Raw genomic sequence first — 14915 nt, forward strand, 5'->3', positions numbered from 1 at the left:
AAAGTATAATTATTTCCAACTTTACCATGAAATTACCTGTACGTTAATGTGATACTCTGGATACCCATTATTGCTACAATTAACTGTAAAGCAAAACACATGAACTTAAAAATGGGGGAATTTTCAGCTAGTTCATATAATTCTTCTTGAGCTCTCACTTAAAATTGCTAATGTAGTTTGTATTCTCATTGTTATCTGGGATATGTGCAGGTTTCAGAACACATCTGTCTTTCTTATAACAAAAATACTTGTGTATTGTTACCTATTGAATGCAACCAAATGATGAGGATTTATCAAAAGTGTTTCAACATATGAACCATACAGGCCTAGGAAGAACAAGATATCAAAAACTTAAGAAAGAAAACTTAGAGAAAATTATTCAGTTTAATTGGTTTTACTGTTTTCCAGTCTAGCACTTCTCTTTCCCTTTGTCAACTTCCATAAAAAACTCACAGCTGTCCTTTTCTTTTTACCTTATAAGTTCTTCTTTATAAGTAGTGCTCTCAATACTCCTCCACAAAGGTTTCTTTGGTATGTGGAATAATCCCAAAGGCATTTTGTTGTTTTCATTCAGCACTGACCCCACTTTAGGATGAACACTGGAATCTAAAATAGCGTAACACATCCTTTCTTTCATTCAGTTCTTTGCAATTTCCAGACTAATTCAGAGAACGTATTAGGAATACACTTTGATTCAAACCAGAAATGAACTCAAAACAGTTTCAATTACACTGTTGATATGTTTTTGGAATTGCTAGTAAGTGATAATTTAGGATTCTTCAACAGAATAAACTGGCACATCTGAATGATTTATCTTCAGAATCTTTAATTATGTGTCTTAGATACTGCATGCTCAGCTCAGTAATGGGCTTAATGGGATTTAGCTTAGTCAGCTGCAAGAATGACTCTAGAATTCGTATGTAGACTGTAAATGCATATATGAGAAAAATACATTTGTGTGCTTGTCATTCATACAATGATATACAGTCCATATTTTGCTGTTAATTTTACCACAGTCTGATCATATAAAACGGAACAAGTATACCATATAGGTCTCACAAACAAAAATGAAAATATTTTGGAGATCTATGAATGTGCCTATTATACAAGCTATTTTCTTAGGCAGATCAGTAACTTGTATTCATATCTCATTCAGGGTGGTTGTATTCATTTTTAAATTGCAGTTTACTTTTTTTTCACTTCTGTAAGCCAAACAATAAGAATTTTTGGAGGAAGCCTCGAACAATTAAAAGCAACACTTCTAAAACATCAGTATGACAAGATTTTTTCCATACTATTAATATGCTTCTTTGATATGGAGACTCTTATAAGAATGCAAAAAAATTTTCTCTGACTGAAGCAGACAGAAAGCACGTGCTTGCTCTTTGTTTTACTGAAAAATTGCAACTTATTATTCTGTGTTTATGATCCATTTAATTATAGCTGGAGAATGAAGAGAAGAGCAGAAGTACTGAGGGAAAATTAATTCAGCTAGTTGGTTGGAGCTGTCTGGTTGAGCTAATGAAAGATGTTTAAAGGAATTGAAATTACAAAGGAAGTAAGATCTTTTTTTGAAAGAGACCTTACAACAATGCTGTCAGTGATAAAACTCCCTTGAGGTCAGATGCACTTAAGTGATGACATTGCACTTGCACAAAATTATACATATTGTGAGGGTTTTCATACACTGTGGTCTGGTTTGCATCACAAACTCACAGCTTTGAATATATTTCAGCTGAGCATCTTTCTCCAGTTCTACGAACTTCAAAAATTGATTCTCCTGCTTCTCAGCTATGTTAAATATTTCAGTTTAATTTTGCTGAAAGAGGAATCCTTTGGGTTCTCCCATGTCTCTCTATGTACAGAGGCAGTAAGAGAGGAATGTCTTTAAGGAAAGCTGAAGAGTTTTTACCTTATTTTCCAATCTAAATTACATGCTAGTCCAGATTTTGTAGCACTTTCAAGCAGATCTAGCAAAGTTACGTTATTTGATATCATCACCTTGTCTTAGTTCCATCTAAACAGATTACTTGCTTCAAGTTACAGTTCTTTTTATCCTTACACCTTATGACTGAGCTGTTTTATAACTATCCAACTGAACACTGAAGTAAAGAAAGAAAACCTCCAGTGACATTTTAAGTCTTGATTCTGCTGTAAACGATAGTGACTTCCTGTGATTAAAAAAATCCCCTTTTCTTTGTAGCTTTGGAAGCTGTTGTTTCATTTTGCCATCATATAAGGGCAACAACTGGCTGGCTGTAACGAGCTCCACAAAGATGGTTAAAACGTTATTGTCACGGGTGTAGTGTTTGTTACTTTGCAGAGTGTTGTGCTATCTTTGACAACACAATTTGCACCTTGACTTTTAATTTCGCCATTATCACTGGTTGCCTTATCCAGCACAAACAGCTGTGTCACTGACTGCTTACACAACATGTTGTAGAACAGAACCCTAATGGGGCCAGCGACACTACCTTAATCCAAATTATAAATGATGAGTTTTCTTGCATATATTATCTTCTCTTTGATTCAGTACAGCTTCCTTTCATTTCTCCCACCACAGCTCAGAATCTTCTCCCCAGCAGAACTCAAAGCACTGGGGACTTCTACAGACTTCATGAGGGTGGCCATCTGCACCAACAGGAACCCACTGAAGTCAGCCCAGGTGCAGTTCTCTGAAATTAACAGTGTGTTGTAGCCTCACATGGAGACATGTCATCAAAATGGCTGTGTTTCTCTTCTTTTTTTTTCCTAAGAAATTCCTGTTTGAACTTTGGATGTTTTTTATTAAACATTAGTGTGAGTATTATCTTCTGAATCTAGAAAGCACATGCATCCCACTGATTCCAAGCTGATGTAAGTATCATCTCAAGAAAATAGGTTTAGTGGGGCATGACACAGAAATTTAGAATAATAGAATCACAGAATATTCTGAGTTGGAAGGGACGTGCAAGATCACTAAAATGAACTGGCCCCTCTCAAGACTACCCAAATATCAAACTCTATGACTGAGAGTGTTGTCCGAACGCCCCTTGAACTCCGTCAGCTTGGGGCTGTGTCCCCCCCCCACGCAGACTGTTCCATGCCCACTGACCTCTGGTGCAGAACCTTTTCCTGACCCTCCCCTGATGCAGCTCCATGCTGCTCCCTCAGGCCCTATCCCCGTCACCAGAGAGAAACTGACATTTACCAGAGTGCCATGTATTCAGAGGCCTAGACAGGAATTTTTTGAAACCTGTCTTCTGTGGGAAGTAGTAACAAATTTGCCTCAGTAATGCACTTGTATCTGCAGGGGTGTTGTCAGAAAAAGCTTGTCAAGATGAGATGAAAATTTCTAACCAATAGCCAGGCAGCCCTTAACATTCATGCAGGAGTGATGGACAGTCTAAATCCTTCCCTCATATGTGAATAAGAACTACTGCATCTGAGGTATGTCAGCCTCATATATAAAAGTATTTTGTGCCCAATTAATACTTTATTATGAAAAAGCAGTACAGCAGCTTTCATGGGAAAGGACAACAGACAAACAACTAAAAAAAAAAAAAAAGAGGTGTGAACTGACGCTTTTGAGAAAGCCAAGATCAAAAGTCTGGCTTCAACCAGGCAATACAAGGTCTTCTGCACCCCAGGCAGATGTCCCTAACACATCTGAAACAGTTGCTATGTATGAAGATTTTATCAAAGGACACTATAAAGTCTAGCTTTTGCCCTAGTGCAGATCAGAAAAGAAAAAACAAAAACAAACAAAACAACACTCCAAAAGGTAAGATCTCAGAAATCCATCCAGATGGACAGGAAAACCTTCTCCATTTTCTTCTCTCTCTCTCTTTTCTTACTCAGCCCGTAAATCACAGCAGAGAATAAAGCAAACATGGCAAAGCTGCTTTTCAGTTCTGAAGTGACAGTTAAAAGAAAAAAAGAAAAAGAAAAAAAAAAGTTTGGTTTAACTGCCTTTCCAAAGCAGGTAGGTTTTGTCATTTAAGTTTCCAAGAAACCCAACAGTAATGAATAACTGTCAAACTGAAAACTAGTTTGTTCAGGATTTATTCTAGAACACCTGGTCTCTCCACCAGAAGTATTCCGCATAGTCTAAATATTCTTCTACTCTGGCCACAAAGAAATGACCTGCATTAATTAAAGCCAAACATAACATCAAGGTCCACATGCCAGCTCTTCAGGAGAGGGCTGAAGTTCAAGGTCAGTATTTATATCATTTCTAAATCTTTCACTCTTGAGCTGACCCAGAGTATGAAACAGAGAAGACTATGGCTGATCCCTCAGTTCTGCTTAGTTGCATATGTAATTGGTAATGTATCTGGAGGGCAACGTATACCACCACATTTGGCAGCTCCATCTTTTGCCCCTGTACAAGTGCAGTTTATCTCAGCCAATGGCTGTACTCATACTGGGCAGTGACAACTGGAGATTCTCCTTCTAGCAGAAGCTCTGATATTTTCTTCATAGCCTTGTTGATGTAACCAATTCATTTGAAATACATAGAATAATATTTCTAGCTTTCAATTTAAAAAAGAGAATGAAAAAACACACTGTGACTATAACTGCATGGAAAACAGAGAAACAAACAAACAAACAAACAGACAAAATATTTCTTCCATTAATTGGAGAACAGAAGTAAAATTGAAAAATATTTAAAAACAAATATTTACAGTTTTGCATGTTTCAGCCTTGGTCAGGATTTCTCAAAGTTTTTTGTCTAAGCTTATGTAGCTTTTGTTTAATCAAAATATTTGCTGGTATTCTTTGCTGAAAATGCTGCTTCTCCATTTTGAAACTTTTCTGGACAATGGAATAAGGACAGACATGCTGAACAATGCTCTATGGAGAACAGATGGCTGTTCAAACTGTTGTGAATTGACATATTTCTTTTAAAGAGACACAAATTTATACCATTTCAGGATCTGGCCCTGGTCATGTGTTTGAGAGAACATTTCCTTAAACGTAGGATGACAGAGGAAAACCAGAATATAACAGCTGACAAGACAGTACATTTTATGTTACTGATAAGCTCCTCACTTTTGAGTAGCAGAAAATAGTAATAAAATACATAGCTACATGCACACTCTATCGTGGCTTTTTGTCTTCAAATAAACTCTGCTCTGTTAGTTTTCATCTTATCATGACACCTTTAATTTGTTCTGTCTCAGAAAATCCAGTTTGAGTGCATTCAAAACTGCCAAAACACAAGCAATGCTGTATTCTAAACACAGAAAGCACAAGGAAAAATTTTATATCAAGTAAATGACATGAATTAACCTTATGATTGTGGATTTTTTCAGAGCATCTGTTTTCAGTTTCATCAGATGCTGAATCATATAATTGGGCTTATCTCCTTCCCTCTTACTGTATTGGAAATTTAAGAGTCTAAGTTTGACGTGTTTAATTAACTTAAGAGAGACGCTTAAGGTAGACTATTGTAGTTAATGTGAAACAACCTCCACTGTCAGAAACTACTTCGCTGTGTGTTTTAGTTGACACAATTTGTTGCAGGACATAACTGGATAAAATGACTTGAGCTAAAAAATATTTGTGAGGACTGAGAATATTCTTTGCTTCCTGAGCTCAATGTAGGTAGTAGCGCATTAAGAAAAACAAGCAAACAAACAAAACCCAAAACAAATAAATGAGAAAAAAAAGCCCTCAAAATTTAACAGAAGAGTAATTTTTTTGTTTCTGTCCTTGTTTCTCCCACATGCACTGCATTCCCCTGGGCACATAAAGCTTAAAACTTCAACTTTAAAAATATGATCAGAGTGTTTTGTGTGATCATAATTCCCAGTGCCTGGTGGTACATATAAAAAAAGAAAGAACCTCCTCAGGTACCCTAAAACTTGGAATAGAAACATGGCAATTGGCATCCCCCACTCCTGCTAGAGGTAAAGATAGCTGATTTAGTCCTTGTCAAAGACTGCCTATAATGCACTGGGGGAAAAACCTTGACCCAAAACTTTAAGGTACGGTGTTTCAAAAGAAAATTCAGGATATGCAGAACAACTGGTAAACTGATCTCTCCTTCAAGGAGCTGACAGCAGATTTCTGTGTCTAACTTTAATAAACACCATCTTAGATAAATCAGATTTTCAGATGCATTTTGAGTGCCTCAGAAACAGCTTATTGTTGTTGCAACTTGCCCTATATGGTGAAATGAACTTGTTGAAGTAGAACTTTTTGTGGAAGTAGAGTATATATTTTAAATGTATTCACAGACTCTATTATCACACACAAAGCAATCTCAAGTTTTACAGAAATCTATTAATATTTGTGCCTGGATTACAACCATAAGAAATTTTGGAGGCTCGGTTCTTCATAAAAATAGTGAAGCAGAGCCTTAGGTGCTACAAACTTCTATGCTGTTGAAATCACACAAATCTAACAGTAAATACAAAGTGAAGAAGATGCTTATAGGGTCTGGATTCAGATCTGGGTATGAGATCCGTGCAGCTCTACCTGGGAATGCTTGATTCTGTAACCTTGCGTAGTGTTCTAACTTACAAAGTAGTCTAACATTCTAAAAACTATAAAACTGAGCGGCTTGTAGGGTCATATGGTTAGTCACTGTGAAAGTCAAAGAAGAAAAAAATGTATGGTTACAACAGGTTTACTATCACTTAGATAGAAATCAAGATGTGCTCAGGAAGTTCATTTGAGAACAGAACGGAGAGCGTCAGCACCTCAGTTATAGGAAGTCAGTACTTTAGCGTCCATTGTGAAAAGTACTTAGACTCACCGCTACAAGTTATAGCTATATCTCAGTAGTTTTGAAAAATAAATAAACCCAATACAGAAAATATTCCTCCTACACTATGTGTTGCTGAGAGAGAAATAACATAATTTTAATTTCTGTCCTGCACAGAAGAGGTAAAAGCATAAATTGAGGCTTTAAGGGGCTGTCTGATGCTCAGATCTTGCATTATTTTTGAACAGAAGGGAGGATTCCAACTGAAATGAATTGAGTGCTGAATGGGTAGAAAAGAAATAAAAGCAAGAACAGAGAGGACTCACTGTCTCTTGGGATGCTCTTCTGGAACCTTTCCAGGTCCACACTGGGTGGTCGGCTGGGCTTCTGCGGGGGCTGGCCCAGCTTGAACAGCGGGGGCAAAGACTTCCGTTTCGGGGCTCCCGAGCTCCTGTCCCAGTCATCCTTCTCCTCTGACCCACCCAACGACCTTCCTGCAGCAAACGCTGTGCTTGTTTTATGGAACTTGGGAGGAGATAAACCAGATTCTTCCTGGCTGATCTTGTTCAGAAAGGTATTCCTGGCGGCACTCACTCCCTTTTCTTCAGTCTTTTCCTCTGCATTTTTGGGGGTGCCTTGAGATGTGCTGGACCAGTGGCCAGTAGGTTTCAGAGCCATGTTTGAAAAATGACTGCCTGAAGTTTCTGCAGCGCAGTTACTATTTTCATCCGTTTCCTTTGTTGCTTTAAATGAATGCATATTTGGTCTAGGGCCTGCTAGACCTTTATGTGGGAAAACATTTTTACCTGAGGTGTCTTCATTGTGGGAAACTGCATGGTTTAGAGAAGGCTTCTGTGCAAGAGCTGGTTTGGAGAAAGAAGGCTTGGGATCATTTTCTTGTGTTGCAGACATGAACTTTTCCTTAACTCCAACTACTTTTGAAAATGATGATGAAAATTTTTCTTCACTCTCTTGTGCTTCAGAATTAAAATTTGGCTTTGTTCCTAGAAGCCTTTTTTCCTTCTCTTGAGGAGCTGAATTAAGAAGCTTGTTCCCTGCAGGTTTTGGATACAGAGACTTCGGCTCTTCTTTTGCCAAGTCACTGCTTTTGGTAGGGGTTTTAGTGTGTCCAGCTTTTCCATCACTTTCCCTATTAGTCGCCTGAAGCTGAACCCCAAACCTTTGTGCCACTGGTTTCAAATATGGGGGCTTTGGATCCTTCTCTGTCTTATCTTCAGTTGAAGGCTTGACTGCCAGAGGAGGCTTAGGATGAACAGGTTTTTGAGAAACACTGGGTCCTGAAGGAGAAGCTGCATTTCCTTGACTTGCAAATTTCTCAAATACTGCTTTCCTTGTTTGTAATCCCGAATGGGTTGGCTGTCCTGTGACTTTAGAGAGTCGAATGTTACCAGAAACATCCTCTGAGGGGCTGTTACCCACGTTAAACTTCGCCATGAGTGACTTCACATCTGCCTTGCCATCCTATGGGCATAGAGAAATATAAAAGAAAAAGAAACAATGAGAAAGTGTCAGTTGAAATGTTCACACATACTGTACTTTAAAGAATTTCCTGGTCTGAGGCTTGTAGTACTGCTGATTGGCTGTGGAGATATTGTAGCACATCTTCCTGTAGGGTAAGAAAAGCTAAGTACTTTGTTGTATCCTTGCTGTGGTTATATCATCTTTTAAAATGTTCACTACAGGTTCTGTCTTTAGAGAGTGCTCATTCAGCTCCTTTTGTTCATAGCATAATTTCTGTTGATTTCTGGAAATAGGAAGTGAACATCTGATATATATTTACTTGAAGGTACCCACTACTTCAAAATTAAAGTATCCCTAAAGATATGAATCTCCTATGCTTAGAAGCATAGAATATACTGGAACCTGGACAATACATCAGAACACTGTTATTCACATCAGATCTTTGGAGAACTGAAAGTTGCATAAACAGAAAGTCTTCTGTTTTGGAGAGATTGTGTGTCAGTTTTTCTTTCCCTTCTCAGCAATTTGCTTCCCTACTGCTCTCTACCTTCCCCTGCTTTGTCCTTGTTTCTGTTCTCCATTTTGTATCTCATAAACACTGTACATGGGTGGATGGAAAGTGAAAATATATGGAGTAAAATGGGAAGAAGTGACAATCAGTGAGCAAAAATACTGTAAGAAAGAAAAAAAAAGGAAAAAGATGAACAGTTCAAAGTAGGTAAAACTCAGTTTCATTAGAAAATGTTTTAATTGGGCAGCTCTACTTAGGACCTTTCATGATCAGCCTTCAGTATGAACTGAGAACAAAAGCTGAATGCAGTTTGATTCAGTGCAGCTGTTACACAGTGCAATGAAAGATCTGAGCGAAGGGAAGTGAGGTGGTCACATCAAAATGGGCTGGGTCCACGCTTGTGTTCTTGTTGTCATCAGCAGGAAGGGCTGCTCCTTTGCCAGCAGACAGTGGTGTCAGGGGTGTAGGTGTAGGATATGCAGGCATAACTGATTCATAGCTTGTAGTAAGAGAGATCCATTTAATGTGGGAAGGTCAAAATGTAAAACTAACATTATGTAGCAGGGATGTTATAACTATGAAGAGCTCTAAATTCTTTGTTCAGAAACAAAAATTATGACTATCAAGTACAGTACATAACAATCTGAGAAAATATTTTAGAATGAGATCAACAAATGAACTGTGTCTTCAGTCAGTACAGTTTCAGTGAGTGTTCAGTAATTTTTTTAACTTCATTAACAAGATCCTCTGAACTGTGGTTGTCTACTCCTTTTGCCTTCTGTTTGGTTCCATCATGTTATGAATTTCCCAGTATGTTGGACTAGTTTCACTTGTGACTTCTGCAACATGAAGTTACCTTTCCCAGTCTTTCAATATCACCAAGAAATACAGTCTTTCCAAACTGCATTATACTACAGAGTAACTTAAAAGAAAAGCAGCCAAAACAGTATGAAACCTACCCCAGAGTACTGAATTATCTTTTTCTCTTGAAGGAAAGGGAGGAAGTACACATTTACTATGGAGATTATCAGGTGTAAGCTATCTACTGCTGGTCGCTATACATATGCTCAGACACACACACACAGTTACACTGCAGAGATACATATATATATCACTTATCATTCCAGATTTCTCCCATAATACCTCACAAAGCTCGGATTTTACCCACGTAAAGAGGAAAGTAGGCTAACTTCAATGCCAGAAACAATAACAAAAATTTCTGGCTCTGATCTCTTTTGAATCGAGACTAATGTATGTTTTTTTTTTTTAAATTGTTTCTTTGTCTTTTAACTTCTGTAACAAAATCTAAACCATCAGAAATACAGTGTTTTAAGTATTCAGAACTTGTAAATGACAATCTAATCAATAGCTTGGCCAACTCAGAAGCTTATTTCTTTTGAAAGTTATAGGAATAAATTGAGTCTCCTGCTATTTCTTCCATTTGTACTTAAGGAAAGCATACTGCACTAAACTACAGTAAAGTGAATGTTCGGGATAAGAGACATTTAGCATGTAAACTTTTCAGAACTTGGAAATATGGCTTTCAATAAACTTTTCTTGTTGTGACATGCAGTTTCTGAGAAGTTTTCTACATCTTGGCAATGACAAGATCAATTACATTCATATAGGCTTTCAAAGGCATTAAACAATCCACTACTGCCCTGTTAGGACTGTTTATTTTCTCTAAGGCCTACTGAAATTGATAGATTTATTTAAAAAAATGTCTTCCTAGTACTGTGAATAGAATTCAAATCTGTACAAGATCACAAAAAATGGAAAGCATCACTCCTGGAGAAGCAGAGGGGCTTACAATCAGCAACATAACCTCTGTCATTCACAGTGAGGGCAGCACCCTAAGAATCAAAGGAGAGTAAAAAACTGAGAAATTTTTCTGCTTCTCTGTAATGCATATAACCATTTCCTGCTTTAGGAAGGCTCCTTTTATAGCAGGAGCCATATTGAGGATTCTAAGCTGCAATCTAACTGTCCAGGTAGACAGATAGTGAACAAGGATAAAGAGAATCTTTCACTGTTGATCCCCACTGTTTCTGCATTTCCCTTCCCAGAAGTGACAGCAGTTACCTTTTCCATTAGCACATACAACATGTTGTACTAAATGAAACAGGAACTTGAAAAGATTGTGAAATTGTATGAAGTTTACCCCATCTTTCCTACCCAAAGTGCAATGTGCATGTTAGACAGAGGAGTCTCATGCAAGAAGTCCTTAGGTAATATTCTGAACTTTCTGTTTGCATTCTCTTAGGAGACTCAGTGCAAAATATGTTTAAGCTTTCATCTTCTGAACTGAACTGGAAGCAGCACAAGGTACACAGTAACAATTTCTTTGCAAGGAGATGGATGCATTTAAATATGTTTGACTCATATCTAGAAAAATACTCTGGTTTTGGTTCCCATGTGTAGATCAAGGAGATTTGCATATGCGTGCTTTCCCATTTTCCAGTACCTTCAGATAGGACCCACACAGATATCAAGATACACTTGTACAGAATTATTCAAAGACTAGATTACATTTACACTTCAATGTAAACAGGTGCAATTCTCCATTATTTACAATATAACTACAAATTTTTTGTTCAAACAGTATAAGGAGAACACAATAAAAGTAAAAATTCCAAATCTATTTTTCCTGAATTTTCTCTGAAAATTTCAGTCTAAACTAGCAGCCTGAATAAAAACAAAACAAAATAAAACAAAAACACATTTGTTGTGTTGTGGTATAAATATATATTATTTCATTTCCAATCTTCATGAAGCCAAAAGAGTATTTCACTTCATCTTCCCCTTGTGGTTGCTTTTTCTTCAAGTAAATAGCGACACTGGATCAATGAAGGCAACTGCAGATGTGTGCATGCAATCTTTAGTTCAGCAAATAAAATGTGTGTTACTGTAGACTGTACAAGGAATCATGCAGTTCTTCAAAAGGCATATAGATCTGCCTTATAAAGGAAAAAAACTCTTTTTGCTTCTCACCTCTAACTTTTTATTTCTATTAAGAAATGATAGGGCTTAAACAGGTTTTTAAAAAACTCATAGTATTGAAACAGAATCAAATATTGATGAGTTTTCTAGAAAGTAACAAAAGAAAGTTTACAAAGCTATCATTTTAAAAATGAAAGTGTGCATACTTATGAACTCTGTTACAGTGAAAAAATCACAAAAGCTGCTAACCACTGAAGGAATTGAGCACTAATCCATGGACAAGGTATAATGCATAAGATGCAGGGGAAAAAAAGGTAAAGAAAATGACTAATGCAAATTAAAGATAAATACAGATTTGAAAATCAGCTGGCAACATAAAAGCTTAATAGGTTCTACGGAAGCTAATGAATTGAGGGAGTTTAGCTGTGTGCATAAAATCCTACTGCTGTTCTAAATTAATGGTACATTTTCGCTTCACTATGTCCTTTTCCTGACAGAGAGACTTCAGAATTATCATTGTACAATGCTTTTATTTTCAGAGGAGATAAATAATTTCCAAGTTACCTTTCTTGATTCTAGTTATAATAACTAGTTAAAGAAGGCTTCCTTTGATTATGAGTTTAGCATTTGGAAAGTGGAGTCAAGATATTGCAGTATTCTGTACCTACAGATGTACATAGCAGAAGTATGAAAAACAGGCAGAAAGACAGCATATGCTCAAATAGAATTGCAGATACAATGATTGGAGAGTAATGAAGCCTTATCACATAGGAAATTTTGAAAGAGCAGGCAGTTATTCTCTTTGCTTTTCTTGAAAGGCAGACCTTTATGATGGACAGGATAGATGGAAATCTATGGGATTCCTTGAAGAAAGGCCAACAGCCTCTATGTCTCCCTGAGAAAATCTGTTGAAATATCTCTCTGACGCCAGCAGATGAAAGTAGTACATTCACACAGATATGCAGTTGTCAAATTTAGACAACCTGACCACACTGTATTCTGTATCTTTTCCATTCTGTATTCCATTAAACCTCTTTTGCCCCTCTCGTAATTTTTTCTCATCTTTCACACAACCCTAAGATCAAATCCATAATGTTGCAGAAAAATGAGAGGAACAATGTAATTCTTCCACTCCGCTCTGTATACAGCGACTATCTTATAAAAATCTTTTATTATTCTACTAAAGCCAATGTAACTTGTTTGAATCTCAAGAAAAAAGGCTCAAGTTCCTGCCACCGAAAAGTTCCTACCACTACTTCTAGAATTTCAATATAATTTTAAAGGAGATTTTGTGCAGTGTTAAGCCATTAAATTCTGTTCCGAAGCTCTGCTGGAAAGAAAAATATCTTCCATGACCCACTACAAAAGCTTACTTACTCACATTGATATCTAAATCCAGAGTACGATATAAGTAAAAAAAAAAAAACCCTCTACCTCCAAACCATGAATAATACAAAAAGATTAAGCTGAGTTGTAGCTAGATGATTTATGACTCTAACAAGAAAATAATTGCCTCTAATTACCCCTTGTTTCTATTAGTCTTCAAAATGCAAACGTCACTTAAATTAGGGCTGCTTTTAGTAAAAACTCAGGCAACCAAACACAAACCTTTGAGAGAGAAAAGACAGTTTCATCAACTTGGCAACTTTTCAGCTGGACAGCTGATTGCAAGAAAATTTTACAATTAAAATTTCCACTTATACAAGGTCATATATAATATCTTGTACTGTTTATATTTTTTTTCTTGAACTTTGCACTTTTATTTATAAGACAAACACAGACAACAATTTACCTGGACTTCCCAAAGCTCTCCAATATTTTGATACAAGCAGAAAAGCAGGCTCCCTCAATGAGACAATACACAGAGTTTGTCACGTTAGCAGCCTATTGTATTTGCTAAGAGGAGTTCTTCTCAGAGAGGGTTTGCATAAGAGAGGTTTTGCTTGTGGTTTTCATTATCATGACCAGTAGAAAAAAGCTGCTGTCCTCAGGATATTAGGCAAGAAGTGGCAGAGGAAAAGGGAACTAAAATGTGTTCAGACTGCTTGGCTGCTTCCACCAGCTAAATTCATTATATGATATCTAAAAGCAGTGTGAGCTCCAGCATTGCATTGACACCATATTGCAGTCCCATGAAGATATACTGGTACGTACAAGCATGAATTTTACAGAACAATGTTTAAGGAAACATTTGTGGGAATTAAAAACTTAAAGAAAGCATGTGGACCTCTTGGGTCATGAAGTCTAGTCACCTGCAGCCAGCAAGAATCACTGCATCCATTCCTATTCCTCAACTGAAGATGTCAGCTAACATTTCTTTGCTCCCACTCTTGACAGTAGTTTCTCAAGACAATCTGCTGGCCATTTTTTAAAGCTTTTGCTTTAGCAGGGGTTTTGTTTTTTTTTTGTTTTTAAATTATGATCATATGTTTCTTTTTTACCCTTTTGCCTCTGAGTTTACTGCACAAATCAAAGACTTAAGTATGATATAGGATAGGAAAATTGATATTGAGAAAATAAGCTTTACAAGAAACTCCAGACCTGTGTTTGTGCTGAAGATAAATCCAAACGATAAGGCAGAACCCTCTGCTAAATACAGCTCAGTGAAGTTTCTGGAGCCATGCATGATAACGATCGCAGATGAAAAAATTTGTCTTTGAGCTTCACTAGCTGTTGTTTAGCTCTGCCTCCCTGTTCATTGCTTCTTCTTCCGTGCATTTTACTTTTTAAATTTTTTGAGTGTCTAATTAAAGCACTGGAGGTGCTTGGCATTTCTGGATTAGTTTTACAAAAAATTCTATTTTAGCTAGTTCAGAAGACTATGCGAATGTTGGATAAAGCTTATTCGAGATAAAAATACTACTGCTTTCCTTGTATTTGTCACTTGCCAATGAAAACAATTTTTTAAAAGTTACATCAGACAGTGTTTTCTTCCTAGTGAGAGAAATGCGGTTCTGAGCAATATTCTTTATGCTATTCATTCTGCTATACCCTGTATTTGATTTATAAAGTCATATTTATTTGTGAAAATAAACATTCATCGCCAGTGGTGAAGCTTTTATCAATAATCTTAAAGCAGACTGGACTTTGTAACTTGTTATTCTAGTTGGCAGTCTGCACAATTGCTTTACAGTGCCATATGTAACAATATAGTCATTTTGCACTGGTAAACACCACTGCAAAGTATGGCTCACAGTATTATCAGCACCGGGCAAATCACACAGGGATCAAAGAATGAGCTCCTCTTTGCAACTCTGAGTGCTAGACAGTTCCTGTCTTCTCTTTCAT

The 14915-nt window shown here is 36.9% G+C and overlaps 1 protein-coding gene across 6 annotated transcripts in view; it reads right to left on the reverse strand.

The window, feature by feature from the left end:
- FYB1 (FYN binding protein 1) overlaps positions 1 to 14915 on the reverse strand; it is a 64758-nt gene that overhangs the window by 36674 nt on the left and 13169 nt on the right. For 5 of the 6 annotated variants that reach the window (XM_021380747.1, XM_021380746.1, XM_021380745.1 and 2 more), the window contains exon 2: positions 7021 to 8176. In XM_021380747.1, the coding sequence (XP_021236422.1) occupies positions 7021 to 8176 (1156 nt within the window). Of the gene's footprint in view, positions 1 to 7020; positions 8177 to 13419; positions 13614 to 14915 lie in introns of those variants that run through there. The other variant, XM_021380748.1, reaches the window with a different exon arrangement.

The sequence above is a fragment of the Numida meleagris genome, chromosome Z (assembly GCF_002078875.1).
Source record: "Numida meleagris isolate 19003 breed g44 Domestic line chromosome Z, NumMel1.0, whole genome shotgun sequence".
Classification (NCBI taxonomy): Eukaryota; Metazoa; Chordata; class Aves; order Galliformes; family Numididae; genus Numida; species Numida meleagris.